Source organism: Genypterus blacodes, unplaced genomic scaffold, assembly GCF_046128005.1.
Source record: "Genypterus blacodes isolate CSIRO-AG114 ecotype Tasmania unplaced genomic scaffold, CSIRO-AGI_Gbla_v1 ptg000002l_1, whole genome shotgun sequence".
Classification (NCBI taxonomy): Eukaryota; Metazoa; Chordata; class Actinopteri; order Ophidiiformes; family Ophidiidae; genus Genypterus; species Genypterus blacodes.
Genome location: NW_027466816.1, coordinates 1138053 through 1163992, shown reverse-complemented (window position 1 = coordinate 1163992; position 25940 = coordinate 1138053). Strand labels below are relative to the sequence as shown.

General features: G+C 44.7%; 6 protein-coding genes across 8 annotated transcripts; 4 read left to right on the top strand and 2 right to left on the bottom strand.

The window, feature by feature from the left end:
• Positions 1–82: 82 nt before the first annotated feature.
• Positions 83–3502, bottom strand: ing2 (inhibitor of growth family, member 2). Its single transcript, XM_076148278.1, has 2 exons — positions 3201–3502; positions 83–1423 (listed from the first exon to the last, which is right to left on the bottom strand). Exons 1-2 carry the CDS (start codon positions 3343–3345, stop codon positions 723–725), a joined length of 846 nt encoding a protein of 281 aa, XP_076004393.1. The 5' UTR covers positions 3346–3502; the 3' UTR covers positions 83–722.
• A 1894-nt stretch (positions 3503–5396) lies between these two features.
• Positions 5397–12863, top strand: LOC142996901 (macrosialin-like). Of its 3 annotated transcripts, none has more exons than XM_076148134.1 (7): positions 5397–5553; positions 7024–7092; positions 7129–7541; positions 8297–8416; positions 9018–9087; positions 9571–9744; positions 10302–12863. In XM_076148134.1, the coding sequence occupies exons 1-7, from the start codon at positions 5505–5507 to the stop codon at positions 10439–10441; spliced, it is 1035 nt and encodes a 344-aa protein (XP_076004249.1). In that variant the 5' UTR covers positions 5397–5504; the 3' UTR covers positions 10442–12863. The 3 variants fall into 3 exon arrangements, with proteins under 3 accessions (XP_076004249.1, XP_076004329.1, XP_076004176.1); XM_076148214.1 differs by having other exon boundaries at positions 7024–7353; positions 7426–7541; XM_076148061.1 differs by having other exon boundaries at positions 7024–7541.
• A 766-nt stretch (positions 12864–13629) lies between these two features.
• LOC142997285 (membrane-spanning 4-domains subfamily A member 4A-like) lies at positions 13630–15679 on the top strand. The gene is made up of 7 exons (XM_076148264.1): positions 13630–13660; positions 13918–14027; positions 14404–14511; positions 14633–14686; positions 14849–15010; positions 15170–15292; positions 15384–15679. Exons 1-7 carry the CDS (start codon positions 13654–13656, stop codon positions 15447–15449), a joined length of 630 nt encoding a protein of 209 aa, XP_076004379.1. The 5' UTR covers positions 13630–13653; the 3' UTR covers positions 15450–15679.
• A 39-nt stretch (positions 15680–15718) lies between these two features.
• slx1b (SLX1 homolog B, structure-specific endonuclease subunit) lies at positions 15719–17544 on the bottom strand. Its single transcript, XM_076148250.1, has 5 exons — positions 17112–17544; positions 16972–17023; positions 16543–16872; positions 16142–16357; positions 15719–15938 (listed from the first exon to the last, which is right to left on the bottom strand). The coding sequence occupies exons 1-5, from the start codon at positions 17282–17284 to the stop codon at positions 15909–15911; spliced, it is 801 nt and encodes a 266-aa protein (XP_076004365.1). The 5' UTR covers positions 17285–17544; the 3' UTR covers positions 15719–15908.
• A 314-nt stretch (positions 17545–17858) lies between these two features.
• taf6l (TAF6-like RNA polymerase II, p300/CBP-associated factor (PCAF)-associated factor) lies at positions 17859–22192 on the top strand. Its single transcript, XM_076147825.1, has 11 exons — positions 17859–17945; positions 18512–18664; positions 18830–18916; positions 18989–19139; positions 19234–19379; positions 19449–19523; positions 19631–19851; positions 20067–20199; positions 20295–20423; positions 20668–21155; positions 21302–22192. The coding sequence occupies exons 2-11, from the start codon at positions 18518–18520 to the stop codon at positions 21645–21647; spliced, it is 1923 nt and encodes a 640-aa protein (XP_076003940.1). The 5' UTR covers positions 17859–17945; positions 18512–18517; the 3' UTR covers positions 21648–22192.
• Positions 22193–22305: 113 nt separating this feature from the next.
• kcnk7 (potassium channel, subfamily K, member 7) lies at positions 22306–23886 on the top strand. Its single transcript, XM_076147951.1, has 3 exons — positions 22306–22657; positions 22741–23136; positions 23228–23886. Exons 1-3 carry the CDS (start codon positions 22321–22323, stop codon positions 23467–23469), a joined length of 975 nt encoding a protein of 324 aa, XP_076004066.1. The 5' UTR covers positions 22306–22320; the 3' UTR covers positions 23470–23886.
• The last annotated feature ends 2054 nt before the right edge of the window (positions 23887–25940 follow it).

Genomic DNA, 25940 nt, shown 5'->3' with positions numbered 1-25940 from the left:
CAGATCCTAATCTCATTAAGGCCATAAATGCATCATTCCAGCGGAATAATTAGATTAAAATCCGCATACATCAATACAGCAGACTTGGACTATATGACAGGAAGTCCATTTACTCACACACGTAAATGTAATGGGAGTAACCCACTTCAGCATGAGGACTCGTCTTCCGTTACCTTGTTCCATCCACGTGTACTTCTCATTCGCCTTCATCAGACCACAGACTAATAATCAGAGTTGTGAGCATGTAAACGTAGCAGCAGTGTGTCGGAACACTGGTAATTGCTGACCGGTGGCGTTTGATTGTGCTCTAATAACATGTACTTTTAGCAAACATTCTTTTAGTAGGCTAGCAGGGGGCATTTTGACTGGCTGTGTCAAGACGCATGAAATTACAAGAATACTCAAACTTTATGCAATTACAGGATTATACAGCCTGAACTCAAAACTATATAGTCGTATTTATACAGAATTGAGAGGGTACACATTTTCTGTGTCGACCAATTACATGAACTTTCCCCACATCGCACCTACGAAGAGAAAACTCAAGTACTGTTGTGGATGACTGCTGAGGCTTAACCTTTACGTCCCCGGTTGGCGTCGTGGGAAGAACTTCCAGGGCAGAAAAGACGCCTTAAATGGCGAAGATGTGTAAATTGTTTGAGTGGAGTCCTTTAAGTAGAGTGGACGTTCTGGAGGCAGGACAGAGCGACTCAGGACGGTCACTACCTGGACCGTCGATCTTTTTTGTTTTTGTCCAGGCTTTTGTCCATTGTCTTTTCATTGTCCCCTCTGCATTTGGGGCAGTACCACTTGCCCTTTGGCTTGTAGGTCAGTCCCACGCAAGAGAAATGGAACCACTCGATGGGGCACTGGTCGTTGTCGCAGCCAATCATCTCGCCGTAAGACACCTGCTCGCAGAGGCAGTAGGTGGGCTCGTTAGGGTCGATGGCGAAGTCAACTGGCGAGGCGTCTCGCTCCTGTTTGGCCTTGCGTTTCTTCTTCTTTGCAGACTTGGACTTCTTTTCTCTGGGCTGAGGGATGGACAGCTCCTCCACGGGGTCGTCTGCTAATGAGCCGTTGGCAGAAGGGTGGCTAGAGTCGCGGCTCTCGCTGTTCCGCTGGCGTCTGGGACGGCGGGCAGATGTGCGTTCAGGGGCCGGGGAATCCTGGACACTGGAGCGACGCTCTGGCGGGAGCCGCTCCGTCTCACCTGGCTCCTGGAGAGTCAGGGAGTGGGAGTCCATCTGGCGGGAGCGATTCTCCACCAGCTCGGTCATCTGGGTCACCACGTGGATCTTCTCATCGCCCAACTCCTGGCTGATGATGAGCGCCCTCTGCAGCTGGATCTGCAGGCGCTTGCGCTGAGCTGCATCCTGCTCACCTTTGTACTTCTCGAATACTTCATCCACTTCCTTCAGCACCTCTGTGTCAGGAAATAAAGAAAGAGAAGAAGAGATTCATTTATCAGGAGTTCATTTACCTCATCATATGCAGCTAAAAGAGCAACCAATGCTCCACCAGCAGAACACAAAATACAGCTTGGACCGCCTCACTTAAAAAAAAAGAAGAGAAAAATACGGTATATACTTTTCCAGTAGGTCAATGATCAATCACACAAATGGGGATAACAGCACAGGCTTTCACTCCAGGAAGGGGGGGGGAGTCTGTGGCAGGAACACTCTCCCTTCTCTTCTCCCCTCATACATCAGCAGGACATCACAAGACTGACATCAGCCTAAGGGGGCAGCAATACCCCACCGCCACAAAATCAGAAGACTACTGTCGTTTACAGGAAGTGACGTCATGTATGGGTTTGGGATGGGGGGGCTATATGAAGGCAAAACCATCAGCTCAGTGTGGACTTCATCAGCGGAGCAGCGCTGTGCAGAAGGCAGCCTGGAGCACGTTAAACTGTGTAACCTCGATAACTACACACCATTGAACACCCGCGGGGTGTTTACGCTACAGCTTCGGATACAGCTCTACAATTCCGCGCCATAGTCAAACAACAAACAGACCGTAAATCGTTAAAAACATCGCAACGAGCATTTGTACTAGACGTTCGTAAACAGCGTTAGCATTACAGTTAGCAAAAATAAAGCGATTGGATTTCGAGCCGGTATCGAACATAACAAAAGGTACGTTCTGTAAAGCGTCAAGAACAAATGACACTAAGACCTGGCAGCTTACTTCAGCTTCCTCACAGCGTAAAGCTTTACACGTGAATAAACAATAAAAAGGGCTTTATTGCAAATATGTTCACTCGCATAACGTTCCGCTTAACGCTCGATATATTTATTTAACACAACAAGTAGCATTTAGTGTCAAATAAACGGCTGCTTAATCTACTGCTTTCTCCGTAATCCTCCATGAACCATGGGAGGCTGCAGATGCACTTATAAAAGTTGACGTTTTACGATTAAATACGGGTGATTTCTAAAACAGATTAACGCCGAATACATCATTAGACAATACATACTGGTAACACTCCGGAATTGAATCATAAAAGTGTTATGTGGCCGATAGAAGAGAAAAAATCATTTCTGTATTTTGTCATTCAGCTTCCTCACGGTGCAAAGCCCCAGATGTAATAAACACGAATTGAAACATTTAATGTCCTATTCTTCTGTTTGACGAATGTTGAAACACACAGGGTTACTCGATATCGACAAGTCTCCCTGTTTTATGGTTTTACTGCAATATTCCTCCATGAGAGAACCGCGACAGGCTGCAGCAGCACTTCAGAAAGTTGACATTGTATTATTAAATAGCTGTGTTTTTTTATATGAACACAAAGCCGAATTTGTCTATAGACGTCAAATATTGGTAACAACTCGGAAATGTGTCATCTCGTTATTGTAATTTGGTTGATCGAGGGGGAAACACAAGTGTCCATGTTTTCTAATGGAGTTCGGCGTCCCACGGGACAACAGAAGGAAACGTATCCGGGTTGTGTTGACGGCTCGCCGGCTTTTTAATCAAACATTCGGTTCGTCGGTGAATTCGTCAACATTTCAGTTGCTTATCCTGATATTGACGTGGAAGAATCACAGCACAGCGGCACTCGGTTTGTGCAAAACGGGAACAGAGGGGCTGCTGGCGCCGCTCCTCCATTTCAGCACACCCGCGGCTCACATTTGAACGCACAAACCGTCCACGTAAATAACACAAACACGTTGATAAACTCATTACTGCTTTACCTTGATACTTTGCATCGATTTCCCGCAGCAGAGAAACGTTTCTTTGTATGTCCAGAGGCAAGGACTCCACACATTCCAGATAATCCTCCACATAGCTGACCAGTTGTTGTGACTTCTCGGTGTTCGGGTAGTGGTGTCCTAACATGGCTCCTCCGCGGCATAGAGACGCTTGAAATATGGAGGAAAAGTGGAAAATACAGCGTAAAAACCAAACGCCGGGCGACTTTGCTGTTTGCAGGGCAGTTCCAGCACAGTTCACTTCAAACAAAACTCGACCCGCTGCGCATGCGTGAGTATTTTCCTTTTATGGTAGTGGACGGGTTCCTCTGTTCTGCGTCATAGGGGGCGGGGCCTGTCTGCGCTGCGGCGTTACGATTGGCTGCTGCCTCATTATCATAAACCTTTCCCGGGAAATTAAACCAATGGTGAAAACTATAAGCCGCACTCCGCAAATTTGTGGAAAGTGACTTCAGAATGAATAGACTCTTGTAAATATGTCACGTAAATACCTTGATCAGAGTTCTATTGGCTCCTTGCATGATAGCAGTTTAATCTCATGTTTGCCCTTTTAACAAAAAAACAGTTAAATAATAGTTCAACAAAATTTGATGAATTATCAGGCGGATAATATTAGTCTCAACAACGAATCCTCGATTGTTGTGTAACGCTTTTGTCCTGAGTAGATTGGCTGCTGTGTTGAGGCAAAACAACATCATGAAGAAGAACCAAGGGAACGTTGTTGAATTTTGGCCTCATAACAAAATCAGTAAGGCTGTCTTTCACCCCAAAAACTCGTGATGAAGAGGTTCAACTTCCTCCTTTTGGTCGCAGAAGTAACACCACCTGCTCTCTCTCTCCCTCTCTCCCTCTCTCCCTCTCTCTCTCTCTCTCTCTCTCTCTCTCCCTCTCTCTCTCTCTCTGTATGTCTGTTTCTATCTATTCTGATGCATATCAGATGCACAAGTTTTATTACCTCTTTCGGAGTCACATGAAATATCTTGATTTTCTATCCGTTGAAGTTCTCAGGCTCAAGTCCTGGTGGAGTCAAAACATCAGCTCATTTGAACTCGAGTCCACACCACTTAAAATAACTTAAAATACACCTTCTTAGTCACACAACTGGGAACTTACTGCTTTACTTATGTTACTGTCCTTATTGCATTACGAAGTACTTCTGCAACTGCTGGTTTTTTTTGCGTTGCTTAAGTTGATACGATTACACAAGTATAACGTTTTTGCAATTACATCTTAAGTTTATTTGGTTGTGAATACAATTAGAACACTTGTGGACAATGCTGACTGCTGCTTTAAAACTAGTTTAAGACTTAAAAGTTGAGGCCTTGAACTCACTTTGATTTGTGACTCACATAACTTACAAACTATGTCCCGCCTGCGCTGCATGGTCATAATAAATAAAACATTTAATTAAATCCGTGTAATTGAGAATAAGCTCGGTCTTTGGCCAAGGCAGCAGGTCTCTTCTTCAAAATAAAGCTCCTGATTCGAGCTCAGCTAAGAGTCTGGGGAAACCAGTTCGACAAAAGTTCAATTTTCTTCTGCTGGAAAAACAACACGTAACCTTCGACCGCCAGGTTGCTGTTGAACAACATGTCTCGTTTAGTTTCGTTTCCTGAACTTTTCAAGATGTCAATATGAAAGGTAGCATTAATACCTATTCCGGCCAACCCTTTCACAATACATTTTCTACCTCTTACTAGTCGCTTTTACGGCGACGTTAGATAAAAGTACAAAAACACAACATTGATTGTATTAAGCATGTAATGTATAGGAAGTAATATGATTCCAAATTCATAATTATTATTATGAATTGAACACGTATTATAGTGTTTTTTTTGTATTATGTAATATATAGTGTTGTATCATGAAGATGTAAATATATGTTATACATTTAATCTTGCCATACTTATCATATTATACTTATTATACAATTTTCTTTTGTATAAAGTTTCAAATCATATACATGTAATGTTGTATCATGCAGCATATATAATGTAATAGCTATATAACGTGGTATGGAGAAAACTATGAATTATGTTAAATTGTATACAACATTTATCTTATCTTTATCTTTACTGAAACTCACTGCACAGTTCTTTTGTCGATTATCTCTATCTGTCTTTTATTTCGAAGAACACTCTCCGCTTCCTGTGTTGTGACTCCTTACGACAGCTTGACTCTCTCGTCCGTTTATCTGGAGGGACGCGACGTGACAGTGCAGCATCGACTCGCGGATCAGATCCGAATCACAACAACCTGAAGAGTCTCTTCGCTCTGCGTCTCACCATGAACAGAATCCTGCTCCTCCTCTGCCTCAGCAGCTACCTGCTCGCAGGTAAAACACCTCCATCCTCTATGGAAACGGGAAAAAAAGCGTTTTAAATTTGAGTGTCGAAGTTTCCAAACTCGGGCCTGATCCGCGCTCTTATCTATTAGTGCGGTGTGACCTGGTCTACTTTTGGTTCCAATTAACCTCGAGCTGGACGCTTTTACGCACTTTCGGCTTCGTTTCACGTTTAAAAGATTTAGTTTGTACCCTTCTATTGTAATTTCCAATAATTCCGGTTATTTAATCAACGTTTTAAGTTCTATTCTTTGTGTCAAGTCGAGACTTCCTGGTTCGTTTAGGGAACAGAAATTTCCGGGCTTCCAGTTCTGCGTCACGTGCCAGCTGCTGCGTTTGACAGGAAAAGATGAATCTGCATTCTGCGTCTCCACCTCACAAACTTAACTTTCAGTTTGGAACTATACGCATGCTGTTTATGTGAAGGAAATAGTATAAATGGAGTATCAGGCCGATCACAGCATCAGAAAGGGTTCAGTTTGTAATGCCATGATAAAAAAAAGTGTAATAACTCGAGAATACTGTTAAAAATGTCCAAGAAATAAGTTGTTACATTACTAGTTCCATCATAGAAAATACAGTCACTTAAAGGAAGTTCTTGCCTGTAGTTTACAGTGACAGGTTGTTTGTCAAAAGTTACAGAAAAGTTTTGGGATTTTACCGGCAAGTAATGGCCACCACGATCCTGATGATCAAACTATGGTGGTGAAGGAAATGATTCAGCCGACATCATTCGACAGCAGAAGAAGGGAAGGTGAAAGGAAAGATAAAATGCCGGTCAGCATTCCAATCCAAACCTGTTGTCACGGTGCAGGATCATCATCTGCTTTAGCTGAAATCTCACCTCAGATATGAGTTTGGCTGATGTCCAAATCTGCTCAGGGCCCCCAAAAATCCTTCACATTTTTCTGTCAACTTGAATTTATGTCCCCAATGAAATGAGCAATAAATTGAGACAATACTCCACGTTTAATATGTTAATGTTCATATTAATAAATTCCCTCTGCGTGTTGTTGACTGCATGCAGACTGCTGGTCATAGTTCTCATTTATGACTTTTTTACGACCTTGCTGACCTCATCCAGAGCACAAATAAACTCATAAACTCATGAATCTGTCTGCCTATCATATGAAACGGCTCAAGTTTTAGACTGTAACAGGTTTATAAAGTAAACACAAAATGTTTTTGATTGACATTGATGCTGCTTAGTAGTTCACATAGTATTTACAGTGTATGTTGTGGCAGCAATTTCTTTTATCTTAAATAGCACCAGATAGCACAAATAACACTTCAAATTCTTCGTCCGTCAGTGACTTTTAATAAGACTTTGAGCAAAAATCCTCCCAAAAAAGTCACACAGTAACGTTTGGTCTGTGTGTAAACATTATAATCCACCACGTATATATGATGTCATCTCATAACCACAGGAACCTAACTCTCTTTGCATTTCTGACTTAAAAGCGCTGTCATTGGCTGACAAACCTGCTGCAACCCTGGTGCCTGCAGGCATGTTTGATGACCCCACCACACCTACAGCCAGCCCCAATACTACAACCACCACCAAACCTACAACCACCAAGCCTACAACCACCACCAAGCCTACAACCACCACCAAACCTACAACCACCACCAAGCCTACAACCACCACCAAACCTACAACCACCACCAAACCTACAACCACCACCAAGCCTACAACCACCACCAAACCTACAACCACCACCAAACCTACAACCACCACCAAACCTACAACCACCACCAAGCCTACAACCACCACCAAGCCTACAACCACCGCTAAGCCTACAACCACCACCAAGCCTACAACCACCGCCAAGCCTACAACCACTGCCAAGCCTACAACTACACCACCTTCTCCAACCCCTCCTGCCAAGTTGGAGTTGGGATCGTACAACCTCAAATTAAATGGGACGACATGTGTGATGGTTCAGATGGGCCTGCAGATCCGCCTGGTATCAGCGAAGGTGCGTTTTGGCATTGGGATTACACAAAAAAATACACGCGGGGTGGTGTGAGAAAAAAAGAAGAAAATAGATTTTTAGGGGGTGTTAGCGTTATTATAGCGCCACACAGTTCAATTTGGGAATCCAGGAGATGCGTGTGGCGGGATTACCTACTGATCTGTGAGAGAACCACAAACATCTACACAATGATACAACTTACAGAGAAACAACCACAGAGAGTTCAGATGTAATATTGAATTCATAATATTAGATTTAATGGGATGAAATGATTGGTGACCTCTCTTGGCTGGTTTGCGTCCAGGCAGCAGCAACAATCAGAATGACTCAGTCTCACTGCTGCCAAGAACTGAGAAAATGCCAACCTGCAGGTTTTCATTTCCTCATTGAGGAACTTTGGAAGTTTTAATGTGGGTCACGTCTTTGTCACAAGACACTCGCTCGCTCACCCGACATGACACCATCACTCTCCACACTAGCCTGGACAAGGTCAATCTGCGTTTTGACCTTTTGTTTTTACACTAAATTCCCAAAACATACCTGCCAGGCGTGGAAATGTTTAGGAATAACTTCCTCAACTCAAAGTCTTAACATCCTTAAAGAAGTGAAAATAACACATGGCCAGCAGACTAATGTAGTTTTATCTGCTGAAAAATATCAAATATAGGTGAAAATACTGAAAATTGGTGTTTGTGATTCTCGCCGTTGACTATTCAGTTTTGTTTTTGGATTTGACTATAAATCTTTTTTTCCTTCAGCTCAATGGAACCTTCATCCTTCAGCCAAACCTCACTCATGCAGAGGGGAAATGTGGGGCCACGAAGACCAACTTCACCCTCGTCTTCACAGAGGGAACCATCACCTTCATCTTCAACAAGGTGCGTTCAAGTTTGTCCACGTGAATGTCTGCAGTCACGTGAAATGTAGCACTGCATTCAGCGCAATGTTGACGGCAAACAGCTTCACACAACCATAGATGCTTGTTATTTATCTCTCTTCGTGTTAACAGTATTTCCTTTTGCACGTGAAATATGCATCAAAGACAAAAATGAAAACCTGATATGGTTTGTTATTATTCATATTATTTTATTTTGAAGCGTGAACCCTGCTTTATTTTGAAATAGTAAATATAATGTATTTATTATTATTGTTGTAAGCATGGTGATTAAGATCAAAACGCTAAGTTCACTATGACTTAGGACTTTTACAATGTCACACTCATATAGGAAGTTGAATCAGAACAGCTGATTAAAGCAGGAAGTGAGCCTGAGTCACATGTCATGATGTGTGTCAGGATGCAACTCACTGTTGAGTTAGATAAAAAAAGTGTAGAGAAAATACATTAGAAATACGTTAAAAAGAAGCTTAGCAGAAACTACATTAAATGATAAAAAGACAGAATAAAAGAAAGACGTTCAAAGAGGTGAAAAACAACTCAATCAATAATTGATAACAGACATAATGTTTGTTTCTTCTCAGAGCGAAACTGACAAGCTCGTCTACGTGAGCACTTTGTCCTTCAAATTCGCCTACAACTTTGGTCCCGGAGGTACGACACACACACACACACACACACACACACACACTGGGTGTTACTTTACTTGTTAGTTAGTTAGTTTGTTACTTAGCTGCTTGGGTGTTTGGTTGTTTCTTGGGTTAGTTTAGCTGTTTGTTAAGTTGTTTGTTTGTTAATTGCTCGGTCGGCTTCAGAAACGTTCTGTTTGAAGTCACAGGAGTGTTTGAACACTTGATAAAACTAATGTTGGCTCGCTCGGCCTTGGTGGAGGTATGAGCGGTGCTGCCTCTCAGTTAAAGCTGCTAATGAGGTCCGGCTGCAGGTGTGTCTGTGTGTGTATGTGTGTCTGTGTGTGTGTGTTGTGTGTTGTGTAAGGCGCTCCTACTTCCTGCTTTGTTTAATGGTTGTTAAATATAGTCTGTGTTTCTGTAGATCACATGTTTCAGCGTCAGGCAGACGAGCAGGTTTGGTTCCATTTCTGATCGTTACCGTGGTGCTGCTTTGTGTCTGTGACAGCTAGCGGCAATCATATTGCCAACAACAACTCACTGCACCTGTTTCCTGCAAAGACTGGACACTCATACTCTTGTAAGAACGAGTCTCTGTATATGGGGGGAGGCCTGTACCTGGAGCTGTGGCAGAGCAGGCTGCAGGCCGGCGGGCTGCCCAACAACAAAGACTTCGGCACCTGTAAGTAGAACACAAACACGGGATTTCACTTTATACATTCTTTCAACACCATCATGGGAACGAACCAATGTGTGTGTCTCACTCAGACCTACATGTAATGTATGTGTAATCATCTAAACATGTATGCGATCTTATCTCATCGTGTGACGTAAATGATGATGTTAGATCAATTACCTGAAGACTATATTGATCCTCAGAGGTTAAGTTCAGGTTTAAGAGCTGCACAGGGAACCGAAATGTAAAAATCCGTCCTCAAGACTGTGGACATTAAATGCCCCATGTAGAAAGAGATTAAAGAAACATATATGAACAGAACATTCTATCAATTTTAACTTTTTATCATATGCTTAACATCTATAAGATCAAGTAGTTTCGAATATTTAACATTATTATTATTATTATTATTATTATTATCATCAATAATAATAATAATAATAATAATAATAGATACTGTCAATACAGTTAGCGGGATTGAACTAGATAAAAAAAATTAATAACATATATTAACATCTAATTAATAATATTAATGTGCGTGTGTGTGTGCGTGTGCTTTCTAGCCGACGTATGTGCCGCTGACAAGCCAGATTACCGCGTGGCGATCGCAGTTGGGGTGACGCTGCTGGTGCTGATCGTGGTGGTGGTGGTGGTCTACCTGCTGGGCCGCAGGAGGAGAACCGACGGCTACCAGTCCCTCTGAACGACACCCCCGACCCCCCCACCCTCACCCTCACCCCGAGGTCAAACAGAGGTCACACCTGTGATAAACTAAAGTCAGTCTTTCTCAGGGGCTAAAGGGCGGCGCCACTCTAACCTTCTGCTTCTTTGTCAACTTTTAATGCTTGTTTCCAATGGTTTTAAGGCAGATTTAGAAACTTTTAATGTATGTGAAGTATCTAATAAGTTCTTTCTCAATATGAATGTGTTGAAATGATTTCTCGCTGACAGGCTTGTGTACCTTTGATCAGATTTAAACACTTTGTCGAATTATTGTACTTTATTGCGATCTCCTGGATAGGAAACCTGCTGGTTTTAGGCTCTCGTAGGACCGGACTGGACTCATCAAGTCTTCCACACCAGCGACTCCCGCTGGTGGGTCGGGGGGCCTGCATGGAGGAGGGCTACGATGCTACGTATACATCTTTGGACAACACAGAGGATTTCATGTGTGAAATGAGGTGGTGAAATTCTGTGCCATAAAATGTATAGTTTACAATGGAACCAAGTAATTTGCACTTTGTCCATGAAATGATAAAGAAGAGAAAGTCACTGTAGAGAAAGCCCTGTCTGCAGGTTTCTGTGTATGAAATACAAATGTCTCTTTGTCATTTTGTGGACAAAATGCATCCAGGTATTACTTGGTTTGCATTGTGAAAAACTGCATGAAATCCTCTGTGTTTCACCTGGACAAAGGTACGGCATCGATATTCTGCTAGAACAAGTTTGAGGTTGTTAAGGCAATTTGCATTTGTAAAATCAGGTTACAAATGTTTGACCAAGAATTCAAAGTGCTTTGTTATAGCAGAACCTTAGCGCCCCACCCAACGGACCAACCAGACTGCTGCCTTAGACTGTCCGGTCGAAAAATTATGTCCAACTGTCCAACTGCTGTCCCGTCCACCGTGCAAGTCCTTGGCTTCTTCAGATTTGGAACGAGTGAAGTGTGCAGCCTTTTTCATCTTCACTCATTCCGAACCCTGAAGCTGCAGAGGACTTTCACGGTGGACAAGCCAATAATTGGACAGTTGGACTTAGTTTTCTGATTGAACAGTTTAAGGCAGCCTTCTGATTGGTCCGTTTGGTCGAGTTATTTTGGCACTAATAAAGTCCCATACCAAGGCGGCAATGTTCAAGGATGCTAAGAGAATGTGGAATTTTCTATATGAAATTGGGAAGAAAAAGGGGAAATGTCCACACAAATCTGGTCAGTTTGAAGTCACGTCCTGGTTTTAACGTTGCTGTAAACAGTCTCTTCTTTTTTTTCTTAAAGGGTCGAGTTGTTTTGCTTCTTCTTGCAACCATTGTTTAGATTTACGTTTCAGGATGTAACAAAGGGAAGTAAACCAATCAGGGAGTTGTCATGTTAAATAAGGGAAAAGGGAACATTAAGCTGAAGGTTTTGTCGCTGATCGACACAGATTTGCACTGATTGTTTCGGTTATGTGAGCTGATTAGCTTTTCCACACGTACTGCATGTACTGTGACACGGGACAGCAGTGGAATTAGATTAGTTCAGGGTGATAAACTCATCGCCTCCAATCTGATGCAATATTCTGCCAACTGACAAAGATAAACATTATGAAATATCAACAACATATGTTACTGGCCTGAAGGCTCGAGTATGTACTGCCGCCTCTGAACTACTGTTTGAATATTTAGCCAAAGATACTGCTACATTCACAACTAATAATCATGCTGGAAGGTGGTATATACCAATATGTAAACAACACGTGACATCAGTGCATCCAAGTGAGAAACAATGGAGATTGCACAGGCTTAATCATTTTAACATATATTGTCTAAAAAAGGAAGCACTTCCACAGTGAAACTTTTCTATTCCAAAACAACTTTTCGATCACAATTTTCAAGTAATGTAATAATGGTTCAAACGCCTCCTAGACAGCATTCGGCAGGATCGCTGCAGTTTTCAGTCGCTCCAACACGCAGCATTTCCTCAATAAAGGCAAAACTAAACTTTTGGAGCTTGAAAAACAAAAAAACGCCAAATGTCTTCCAGGTTTGTAATGAAACTTCTGTGTTTCATTATAAATAGTAACTTTGTACCAAAGTATTCCAATACTCGGAACAGTGGAGTCCAGCTAAAACAACGTGCTTCCTTCAGGTGCCAGTGAGACTTATGCTCATACACAGTCAGGATATATTGGAATGAGGCCTTATATAAATTTCATGATAAATAATCTGAAAACGCGATTGTCCCAGTCTATGTGTTTGCTGCAAAGGTCTAAAGGATGTTAAAGGGTAGATATTCAGGATAATTCCTGCTTTCCTGTGGAATGATTGTGTTAAACTGGGAGAATAATAGAAATTAGGAATCTGATGTAGAGATCATCCAGTGTCTCTGAGCACTTTTACGTGTTAAATAAAAATCGATATATTTCTTACTGTGTGTCTGCTTTTGTTTAGAAAAGAAAGAGTAATACAAACTTCCTCACCTACCCTATAAGATAATGTACCAACAATTATTTACCAATCATTTTCTGTAGGATTTCAAAGATTTCAAGACTGATGGTGTGAACAGAGATGAATCCTCACATTCACAGCTCGACAAGGAAATGACAAAAAAATTATATGGATTAGATTCTTTAATGTTTCCTGAAAATTAAGTTTTTGAGTTTCATTGTGTTCTTGTTTGTTGTTAATATGAAATTTGTTTTTGAGGTTGTCTATTATATTCTAAAATTTCGGTAATTTTCCAGAATAAACTTAATTAGAATTTATTTATTAAATTCCCCCCCTGACTCATTCCTATGTATATTTTATTTCATACTTAAAATAGTCAAATTGGCTCAATGGCACACATGCTATGATGACATTTGCCCATCAGGGGGCCACATTACATTGAGGAGTATTTACGGCTCCGGCATTCACAGATCCTGATCCTGTGCCAACTGGATCAATATCCGATCTGAAATGTAAGCTGGGACTCTCTGAGACATCATATTGGTCACTGAAAGGAGGGGAATGTGATTTGATGATCCACGCAAACATGCTGCAGATGTGAAGTTTGGGGGAAATGGATTCTGGGTGTCAGGTTGCATTGAAACACAGGAAAACAGGAAATGGGAGGGACGGGATCCGGAGGGAGTGAAGGCGCTGACGGATCTGCAGAAAGTGAGAAGCCGAAGACTTTAAAACCCTGAAGATCCACTTAAGTACTTCAGTCTTGTCGTCATGGCAGGTAAACAGATCTGTAATATGGTACTTTTTGTGTCTGTGTGGTATTTAGCTTTTTTTGTGTCGATTGTCTGCAATGATGAATTCCAGATGTTTGCTCTTCTGTCTACATTCACGGTTGCCTAACAAGAGCAAACACTGAAGTAAAATTGTACAAGTATGACAGAGCCTGAGGGCCAAGAATGAGAGGGTTTCAGAATGAAATCTCAATTCTGGAAACATTGAGGACTTGCAGGCTGACAAGTTGTGTTCTGTGCCCAGAGGCAGAGGCAGGTGGTGCTGCAGTTCAGATCCCTCTGGTGGAAGTGACCTTCCAGAAGAACCCAGCACGGAAACAGAAGTACCTGGAGGCTGAACCCAAGGCTCTGGGGGTACAGTGTGTGTGTGTGTGTGTGTGTGTGTGCCTTTCCATAGACTGTTGTTCTGGTGCTCAGTAGCGGGGATTTCCCCAATAAGAGCCCTGCCCAAACGTAGCTGATTTGACACTGTGGAACTAGTGAGGTAAGGAGAGGTCAGGTTTGTTTGTGAGCCTTTTTTATTTTTAAACAAACATGTTTTTTAACTTTTTGGCCGGCGGAAAATCAGGTGTGAATTACAGAAGCTTCATCACTCAAGCCCATGGAAATGTAGGGGAGGTCTTAGGAAGCTCCAGACTCACCAGGCACCAGTAACCTATTGTCCAAATGCACTGTGTGTGTGTGTGTGTGTGTGTGTGTGTGATGCTCACTCTTGTTTGTCTTGTTGCAGATCACTCAGATCGGCCTCAGCGTGTATCAGATCAGCAGTGCCAGTGTGATGCTGTCCCAAGGCCTGAGAAAAGTCGGTGAAGATTTGTTCATTGCTGCCTCTTTGATGGTGATTGCCGCAGCTTCTACGTCCTAAGATAAACACTCGCCACAGTCGTCCCGTTAATTGTTTTTATGTCACAGACGTCTACAGCTCCTCCCTCTGTATGACGTGTTTGCTCTCCTCACAGGTGATCGTAGCAGGCAGTGTGGCACTAGCAGCTCAAAACCTCCATCGCCCAACTGTAAGTCGCTGCTCTCTCTCTTAAACTCATTCTGGCAGTCAGTATCTCATATAATGCATGGTTTCTATCTGCAGTAATAAATATGAAACATTCACAGTGACGTATTCTCAGTGCATGTTGATGTATGTCTCTGGAAAGTGATGTAGAAATGTTCTTTCCCAGCTGAGGGCCTGTTTGGTAATGCAGATCATCGCCTGTGCCGCCAGTGTTTTCAACTTGATCTTCTCTTTGATTAACCTGGAAAACATGCACATCAGCTGCTGGCATTATCACTATGACTACAACAACACGTCTCCTGAACTTGAACTTTGTCATCAAGCTGAGGTGAGGCACATCTGGATCCTCCATACACAAGCAATGTTGTCGCTTTGTCGGATGTTCTTCACGCATTCTGTTGTTTTTGCTCTTTCACTCCTTCATCGTGTTTACTCAGCATTGTCCTCCGACTTGATTTAACCCCTACATTACGTTCTCGTCCTACAGGGGGCCTACTTGCATCTCCAGGCTGAGAGCGTGCTGATCCAGGCAGCTTTGTTTGCCATCTCTGCCACCTTGGCTGCCTATTGCTGCAAGGTGGTCAACTGCTGCTCGCCAGCGCCCCAAGTGGTGAGCATACGTGACACTCTGCATTGAAACGCACAGGATATGTGTCTGTAGCCGCCTGGTAACCAGCTCTCTTGTCTTCGTTTGTTGTCAGCCTGTGATCACGGTGCAGGTTCCCCCCTCAGGCACACAGGACGACAACGCCACTGCAGACAGCTGAGAATATCACCATCAATACAAAAGCACCAAGCTGTTAGAGGAATGTGTATCTGTATGTTCTACTATTTACCCCAGAGCAAAAGGTTTAAAATTACCTTGAGGAAACGTCTTCTTAGATGATGTATGCCAAGGCCTTGTATGATCAATATTTACAATAATGTGCAGGATGTTGTTATCTTGGTAGAACAAAACTTATTTGATATTGCTATTTGTCCTCTCCTGCTTCTATACAATACCAATGACAAAATGTACGATGAAATATATACTATACACATTTAAAACAAAATCTGCTTTATTTTACCATAATACATAAAAGCATATACATTACATTCATGTGCATGATTAAGATGTTATGATGAAATGTAACTTGTAATTCATTGTAGGTACAGTGTCAGACTGGTACTACATCATTATTTTTACACTTTATTAAAAAAAAGGAGCCTTATCTTTATCTTCATCTTCATAACTGCAGCTCATCTGCCCAGTGGCTCTGTGGACCCACAGGGAACAAAATGAGTAAAGCCAGAGGTCACTTTACAAACATGAACTCATCAAACTCATCTTACAGTTACAAAGTAACAACACATTGACTTTCGGTGGCATTATATTTAAACACAAGTTGTGTTTGCTGTATAATCACAGTCATGTAAAGACACGAAAAGGCCCCGAGCAGGTGCACATGTGCTGACTCACCTGGGGAGCGGAGGGTGTGAACTCCTCCAGGTCAGCGAGGCAGCCATCACTGTGCCGGATGAGGTCGCCCCAAAGCACAGAGCGGCGGCAGCTGGGACACTCGCCGTCCACGGGCAGCAACTGGGACGAGTCGGACCGGAGGAAGAGCTTCGCCAGGCAGAGCAGGTGGCTGCTCATGGCACAGGACGGGTGGAAGCAGGTCAGCCTCTCTGAGACCTGACAAGAGGGAAACTCTGATGCGTGCTTCAACTGAACAACAACAACAACAACAACAACAACAACAACAACAACTGCAGCTCTTGTCTATTTGGGGAGGGATTTTTCTCCGTCTTTTTGGCACATTTGTATATTTTCCCTTAAGATAAACTTGCTAATACCTGGCCAGGAAGGGCTCCACCTACCTTGACCATCCCTTTGCAGACCCAACACCTGACCTCCTCCTTGTCCTGGTCATCCCCCGCAGTTGGCAGAAGTTGCTTTTTCTTGTTTTTGGCTCTGACGCATCCGAAGGCGACGGGCATGTGCAGAGGAGGCTGCAGGCTCGGCTCAAAGTCCATCTGGTACTCCTGCTTGAGCCATCGGGCCGTCAGAGGTAGGCGGCACCACGGCTCGGAGCGCAGCATGTTGCAGGCGACGCGCCAATGGAACTGCAGGCTGGACTCCTTCCTGGAGCGCCGAGTGACGTGCGGGAGGCGCCTGGAGGAGTGGGGATGCTGCCACGCCCACTCAAACTGACAACAGAGCAGACAGGTGAGACATGAAGAAGAAAAGATGACAAGACACGCTGAAGAGGAGAATAGAGTCACAACTAAGGCTCAAAACTGACTCACCCTCAGGGCAGCGATATCAGAGGGGAACCCATGTATGATCAGGACCATGTCCCTGAGGGATGTCAACATATTACACATGTTAATACAAACTTGTACTTGCAGTATTCCTAGACGCAGTTTGTATCCGTTTCGGGTCATACCATGGTCCTCTCCCACTCGTCCTCTTGGCTCCCCCTTTGTGTCTTCCGGCGTTATGCTGTCCGATCCGGCGCTCCGGGTTCACGGTGAAGCCGATGTAGATCCGCCCTTTGTATTTGGGGTTGGTGCAGTACAGCAAGTAGACGCCGAAGAAGCTCTCCACCTCCACCACCATGATCCTGCACCGCTCAGTCAACTCAGCTCAGCCGCTTCAGCTTTAGCATCCACGGCTTCATTTAGGAGTGCAGTTTAACAAGGAGAGTTTACAGTTAAAAGACGAAGGATCAAATTAATCAGCCGATTCAAACCCACTATATCGGCCATTATCAGTTAAACGCGAGTACACATATCCTTAATATCTCCATAAAAACAAGGAGCGAGCTAACGGCATCGTTATTTCAAATGTAGGCAGGGGAGCTAATTTAAGCACGACATTTGTAAACACAAATGTAGCTGTTCAGAATAGTGCCTGATTAAAAAAAGACGCTCTCGCTCATGAGTGAGCTCCTTGTGTTGCCATTGAAACCCCATTTAACGCAAAGGAACTGACAGACGTTCGTTCACTTTTAAATCAATAGTAATCATTGGATGAACTTAAAACACGTTTACATGAACACAAATCGGGCAATACATTCAACTCGATTTACTGTAAGGACCACTAATGTTAGGATTCGCTACTTTGAAACATAGTTCCGCCCATATTTTCTTCACGTCCGCCATGATTGGATGTGCCATCCTCATGACGCAGACACCGCGCGCCACTACGCGAGCTAAGCCGTGGGGTGGCTGTGTGAAGTTTGTGGATGTTTTGACGTGAAGTCGCTTTAAGCTAAAAGGTGAAGTTTGTTGAACATATCTCACACTTTTATTCACATTTGCAGTTGTTCGCCAGCTGAGCCTTACACAGGCTACCATTGCTCAAGCTAATGTGTGAGATAGGAGCGTAATGCCAGAACGCCATTGTTCTTTAAATAATAACCATAGCGTTCATTTAACATCTTCCAGTAAACATATATTTTACACCCGGGAATGTATTTATGTTGTTATCTGCATGTTTCGATTGTCAATTGTGACATAGATGTTGTAAATCTGTTAGTTTGGATGACATGAATTTGTTAGTCTGAGGGCCCCAGAGCTTAAGTCTGATGTGAGCAACATTGGAAGCACCACAGTTTTTTTTAACGCACACTTGAACGTACATATGAAGGTAGATTTGACTTTGTAATGTTTTGCTCAAATTAACATTTAAAGCCACTTATTGCGTGTGACAAACTGTACTACGACGCTCAGGAGGAAGCAAGATGTGCCGTTACACTTCTGCCAAAGTTTCCACTTGGACAAATCAAACAGCACTTCCATGAACAGAAGTTCCTCCCTCTGACCCTGAGCTGCTGGTGTGCAGGTGAGCATGGCGGACCGGGAGGAGCGCCGCTTCGCTGAGGTTTCCCGGGAGTCAGTGAAGCTCATGGCGGAGAGTGCGGGCGTGGAGCTGGGAGACGACGTTGCCGCTCTGCTGGCTGAGGACGTCTGCTACCGTCTCAGGGAAACCGCGCAGGTAAGCTCCTCATCATCACCCAAGATGAAGATGAATACTCAAGAGAGGTAGACACAGAGCAGCAGACCTGTCTGTCTATGTCTCTCTCTGTCTAGGTCCCTCTCTGTCTCTCTCTCTGTCTTCACGCATTAATGGCGGTGTCTTTGCCTTGTTTTGTCTCAACAGAGCAGCTCTCAGTTCATGCGTCACGCCAAGAGGAGGAAGCTGACGGTGGAGGACTTCAACAGAGCCCTGCGCTGGAGCAACGTGGAGGTCAGAAGGTCGCACAGCGTCACATGAACGACTATTTGAGTGTCCTGTAAGTCTCACCTGTCGTGTTTTCAGGCTATCTGTGGTTACGGCGCCCAGGACGCTCTGCCTTTCCGTTCAGCGAAGGAGGGCGAGCTGTTCTTCGTCGAGGATCGGGATGTGAACCTGGTGGAGTTGGCTCTGGCCACCAACATTCCTAACGGCTGTGCGGAGACCATGGTGAGAGGTATGGACCATCACAGCGGTGCAGGCAATCAAAATGTAACGTTAAAAGTAAGAGGAGAACACTTACCATGTAACTAATGACCTCTCCTGATCAGTGAACGTGTCCTACCTGGACGGGAAAGGCAACCTGGAGCCACAGGGGACAGTTCCCGGCGCTGTGCAGTCGCTCTCAGACGATCTTCTGAAGTACTATCAGCAGATCACACGGGCCATTTTAGGAGAAGACCCTCACCTGATGAAGGTAAAGCCCGCTGCTGAAAGTAGGAAGATGCATGGTGGTGAGACGTCTCACTCTTCCCGTCTGTTTCAGATGGCTCTGCTGGACCTCCAGTCCAACTCCAAGATCGCTGCCCTGCTGCCATACTTTGTGTATGTCATCAGTGGGGTACGTCCATGATCACAGCTCAGGCCGTGTCAACTATTCATGCACGTTTTCCACGAAGATCAAACTACAGTCCAGGTAATTGTTTTGGCTTTTCTTGGTGTCTTTAGGTGAAATCTGTGAGTCACGACCTGGAGCAGCTGAACCGGCTGCTCCACATGGTGAAGAGCCTGGTCCAGAATCCTTACCTGTACCTGGGCTCCTACGTCCGCAGCCTGGTCTCCAGCGTCATGTACTGCATCCTGGAGCCTCTGGCCGCCTCCATCAACCCACTCAACGACCACTGGACCCTCAGGGACTATGCAGCCCTGCTCCTCAGCCACATCTTCTGGTACGCTGCTAAACTCAAAGTTCTTACAAGAGCATCTGTTTGATCAAATGTTGTAAACAAAATCTATTTTGGACACATATTGATAAATTGTGTAGAGTAGTCACATAGTGTTTTCTACACTTCAAAGGTTTTAAAATGGAGCCTAAAGGAGGAGGTGCTGGTCAGAATGATACTGCAGTGATGTTTGATTCCAGTGTTGATGGTTTGTTGAACAGGACTCACGGTGATCTGGTGAGCGGCCTCTACCACCAGATCCTGCTCTCCCTCCAGAAGGTTCTGTCTGATCCCGTGCGGCCGCTCTGCTCACACTATGGAGCAGTGGTAGGGCTTCATGCTCTGGGATGGAAGGTACGTCCATTAAGCTCCCCCTTTAGCTTCAAATGGCGTCACTGCCGCCGCCTTCCCGCTGTCCGATGGCACCTGATGTTTGTCTTTATCGGCAGGCCGTTGAACGGGTTCTCTTTCCTCACCTTCCCGCCTACTGGGCCAACCTCCAGGCCGTGCTGGACGACTACTCTGTGTCCAACGCACAGGTCAAAGCAGACGGACATAAAGTGTACGGAGCCATCCTGGTGAGTACACAAGAAACCACAACTCCGTTCAAAATGTTGTTTTTACTCGTTTTTGATGACATTTTGATCCATCTATCCATCTGTGGTTCTAACTCCAGTGGGGAAAGGTACTGGGATTTATTCCCATTTGGTCAGGCCCATCACTGGGCTGCTCACTGTGGGATTCATCCTCTGGGGATTGTGCAAATCCACAGCAAATTCCAAGGACTCCATTGATGGTCGATTTTTCTGTCTGTCCTGCAAGGTGGCAGTGGAGCGTCTGCTGAAGATGAAGGCTTTGTCTCTGTCCCAGCCAACAGAAAGCGGATCTAACGCTCATCCTGGTTCTGCGATGGCCGCCGTGGTTTACAGGGTGAGCTCCCCTGGCCTCAGTCCCCCGCCGGAGCCGCTTTCCGAGGCGGCGCTGGGAATTGCCAGCCACCTGCAGGCGGGCGGCGCCGGCTGCCCCTGGGAGGAGTGGACCCCCGTCCCTCTCCCGGCCATGTACAGCGAGCTCTACTCCTTCTTTGGCGACAGTCTGGCAGTGCGTTTCAGCACGGGGCCCGGTCTGGGCAGCTACCCCCCCTGCAACCCATCCCAGCCCGCCGACCCCAGGAAAGACCCCCCCGGCCCCACCACTAACCCGGACACTGCCCGCAAGATGCCACAGCTGACCGCCAATCTCAACATCAGTCCGCGGCAGGACGGCAGCCCTTGCCCAGAGCCCCACCCACCCAGCCTGGCAGCAGGAAGGTGAAGCTAACGGGAACGCTGGGATTACAGCAGACTTAAACTGTGGTTCACACAAGTTTATCATGACATTGTGTAATGTTCAGATATGTTTGTGTTGCTGTGGCTGTAGATTTAACGTTTGACCATCATTCTCTTCTTCCCGTCAGGTCCATGGCTCGCTCCTCTTCCTCGTCATCCTCCGTGCAGCGTTCCAGGTCCTCCTCCTCGCGGTCGGGCCAACGTTCCACGGGCCTTTCTCGCGACGTTTTTCCCAAGGTTCGCTTCACCTCCCCTCAGACCGGACCGCCGGCCTTCTCCTTCCTCATCGGCGGACGGCAGATGGGCCGACGCTGCCAAGGTCGCCGCCCCTTCCAGACCAGTTTTGCTCCGCCTCCCTCCACGTCTGTCATCCCACCTCGTGCCTATGCCCATAAACTTCCTGTCATTGGCAGAGTGAGCAGACCTGTACGGCGATGGGCTTGTTCCTATTACTCCCTGCACCTACCCCTCTAACAGGAAGCAGATGAGAACACGCCACACCTCCACTGACGAGTGTTGCTGTCGAGTTTTTGACTCTGTCTTCCTGCACACACACGCAGGTGTTTTCAATGGTTAAAATGTGGTAACGTGGAGTTGATGGAACCAATGGACGGGCGTGGGCCTCTGTTGGATAAATCAGGATAAAGACCAAAAGAACTTTACGCTGTAGAGAGGAGACACGATATAAATATTTCAGCTTTCTTCTCGTAGCATATTCATGGAATATTACAACTTGGAAGTTACATTTCAACTACTTTCTTTATTTTTCTAACATTTTAAGTATGTAAGTAGTTGTTTTGAATTATTACAAATTTAAGTTCACATTTAGACATTTTTCCCTCTCAAAATGTTCCTTAATTCTCTAAATATTTGTATGTAGCTAACATAGCTCTAACTCATCATTAGGAGGCGCCACAGACATGATTTGTTTCAGGAAACCTGTCTAGATGTAAGATAATTGTGTGTAAAAACTATTTTGAACAAAGTTTTCTGTTTCTAAGAATAAATAATTCACTGTATTTTTAGCTGAATTGATGAATTGAATGTGGAGGTGATTAAGTTTCAGCCTCAGTAAATATTTAACGGCTAACAAGCTCCGGTGTCAGGTTACAGTCTGTGAACACAAAGGAAGCAGACAGAACAGAGAATGGGTCAGCGCACGTCCTCGCTCGGCACATTCTGCCGGGTCGACGCCTTTGCCTGTGTGCTCCTGGGCTACGTGGTCCTGGTGGTGCTGGGCGGCCTGGTGTTCTGGGTGGTGGAGATGCCTGTGGAGCTGAAGCTCAGGGAGGAGGTGAAGGAGCTCCGTCGCTCCTTCCTGCAGGAGAACCCCTGCGTTCAGGAGAAGAGCCTGACACGGCTCTTAGAGAAAGCTCTAACCGCCTACCAGAGGGACGTGGCCGTGCTGGAGGCTGACGGCGAGGAGCGACACTACGACTTCACCTCAGCGCTCTACTTTGTGATCGTCACTCTGACCACCATGGGTGAGAAACCTGTAAATCAATGAAATCATGACGAAGCAATCTCCACATCATGAGTACAGACTTTTGTCCTTGTTGTTTTCCAGGTTCAGACTCATTCAGTCCCACGTCGGATGAAGCCAAACTCTTCTGCATTGTTTTCTGCATGCTGGGGATCCCACTCACCCTTTTCCTTCTCATGTTTCTTTCCGACCTCCTCCTTCCCGTTGTCACCTACGCTCCTATCCTCCATCTCCGCACTTTCTGGGGTCTGCCCTCTGCCCGGGCCTCCCTCGTCCACTCCGGCCTCCTTTTGGTGCTTGTGGTGGCCTTCCTCTTCCTCCTCCCAGCCCTCATCTTCTCCCTGGTGGAACCTGCGTGGAGCTTCCTGGATGCTCTCTTCTTCTGCTTTGTCATTCTGAGCACCGTTGGCCAAGGAGGCTCCTCTCTGGGGAGGAACTGGAGCCACACGGCCAAGGAGATGCTGGAGCTCTTCACCACATGTAAGCACCTTCATGATGTTTGTAAATTTTGCCCTTGCTGTCTTTGCTTGGGACTCATTGCTGAGATGTTGACTTGTGTCTTGCTGGACAGGTTACCTGCTGGTGGGTCTGGTGGTGATCCTCACCTTCAAAGAGACAGTCATGCAGGTTCCCCAGGTGCGGGCGATGATCAGGCTCTGCTCTGGCCTGCAGTACGGAGGGCTGGAGGAGGAGGAGGATGAGGGGGAGGAGACGCAGTACTGCCTCCATATCTGCACCATCTCCTCCTCACACATGAGGACCACCACAGACCCCCAAACATCCAGAACCACTGGAGATGACGACTGGAAATGAAAGTGTACAAAATGCATTCAAACGCATCGACCCCACAGCAACTGATAGCTAATGACACATTGTCAATCTTTAAGTTTGAGATGGCAATTCCGACACCTGAGATCGATCTGTTACGAAACACCTTTGACTGCGGCTTCAGTTCTGATGGTCAGTAATGTGACCGACATGAAGCATGACCCGGATACTTACTATTGACTACAAAAACAAGATGCATGTGAAGTACACAGGCAAGTATGTGAACAATGATGGTTGTAAATGTAAGTGTGTAAATAGTTTGGATAATGAAAGAGTTCACTGCATGAATGATGAATGTTTCGGTACACTGAAGCAACAGCGTTCATCGTGGTTGGCACATTAAGAGTCACATGTTCTTCAGCAAACATCTCGCATACAAATACGAATAAATGAGCGTGTTAATGTTTGAATGTCCGTTTATTATGAGTGATTGTAATTATTTACGCTATAATCTAGACGAAAGCAGGATGAAATGATTACGATTGTAAAGCTAATTACGAGTTTCAACAATACAATATATAAATACAATATAAAGATTCTTTATGATGATAATGTGAAACAATACGTTCATTAGAAGTTAGCAGGGAAAGTGGTAAAAGAAATCAGCCTGAGCGTAACAAGATCTCTTCCATCTGCATTATGTCTACGTGACTGCTGTAAATTTAGCCCGGCTTCACCGAACACCTGTTGCCCATCAATCAGCGTGCCGAGGAGCCATGACAACACCGATAAGGTCACAGAGATGCAGCACCGTCACTGTTACATGTGTGACCTTTGTATGATCACAGTCAGGCTCCAGATCTGACACGGGGCCATCACATGATGATTACACACACACACACACACACACACACACACACAGACACACACACGCACACACACACACAGAGAGAGGGCGGTCAAGGGCTCAGACAGGCACGCTGGCTCACAGAACTGATGAACTAAATGAGATGTTGAGTCATTAAAGAATGGCAGCAGAGGCTCTGCTTGTAAAAACAGGAAGTACACCAGCTGCTGGGTGCTGCGGGCAGGAAGTACATTATTAGACACACACATATCCATAGGAGCCTGTCAGATAAAAAGAAGTGTGTTATACCTCCTGAAAGTACAGTTTCTTCTTAAAAACACATGATTGAAGTTATACTGAGCAGTATTTACCTTCCTCTATTGGTCCTCTCACTACTGCCACAACTTTTGTCACTTTTTGTACTCTTAGTACTTTCACTACTACCAGCATGACTAATCACCCTGTGTGTGTGTGTGTTCTCAGAGGTCACATTATGTTCCCAGCTGCTCCAAGTGTCAGCAGCACATTATAAATAGAGGCAAGGCTAAACTGGAAAAGTCCTCACAACACACACGCGCACGCACACACACACATAGGTACTTTTATTATGTTAATGTTCATGTTATGTTAATTTTTCAGCTTTTACAGATCTGACATGTATGCATCTATAGTTGTGTTTAATAATATCAGAATAAAGTCACAATTTCATTTCCTACTGTGTTTAGGAAGCTGATAAGGAACCTTAAAAAGTATGTACATAAACAAAACAAAACCTGAGACTCGGGCAGACTTGGGGTCACTCAGAGGAACCCTCATCCTCTTCTTACTTGTTACTTGAACACTCAATATGATAAAATAACATGTTCAGTTATCATCACAATTCAAAACAAATAACACATTTGTTACAAGTCAGCTTTTTAAATTAGTTTTTCTGTATTGGACCTTTACTGGCCGGGATGCTAATGAGGTATAGGATTTATAATGAGGCACAGGTGTGATTGATGGTGCCTGTCTCCTCCTGTGGAACGCCAGAGGAGGCCGTCAGGCAAGAGTTGGATCTATGTTGTGGTAACAGGTGTCATTTATGTCAAGCCAGTCAATTAGTCTGAGGATTGAGTGATGCATTTTTAATGTTTGATGACTTTGCGCAATGTAGTGTGTGTGTAGTGTGTAAATGAGGGCGATGTCCTGAGACAGATGAAACGCTCGCCTTACGTTGGGAGTGAGTGCAGGCTGGTTCGGGATCTTCCCAAGAAACCCTCCATTTACCCAGGAAACCCTCCATTACCTGCCTGAATGACTACCATTACCGCCCAGTTACTGGAGCATCCGGGCTTGGACAACCAGACTCACAAACAGATTCTTCCCCCGGGCCATCAGGCTCCTTAACCAGTAGCTCTGCACTCTACTATCACCAGCACTCCTGCCCCTTTTTATTTATGTATTTGTTATAGTTTATATTTTGGAATTTGTTGTTATTCAGTCTGGTCTGCACTTTAATTCCATTCTCTTTATTGCTGAGTACTTTGCACAAATTTCAATATGTTGTTGTTGTTGCCACGTCACAAGAAATGTCAATGTACAGAATGACCCTGTGTTTTACTGTGCAAATGACAAATAACTTGATTTAGATTTTGAACTTGATGATAGTGCATTGGTATAAACTGCT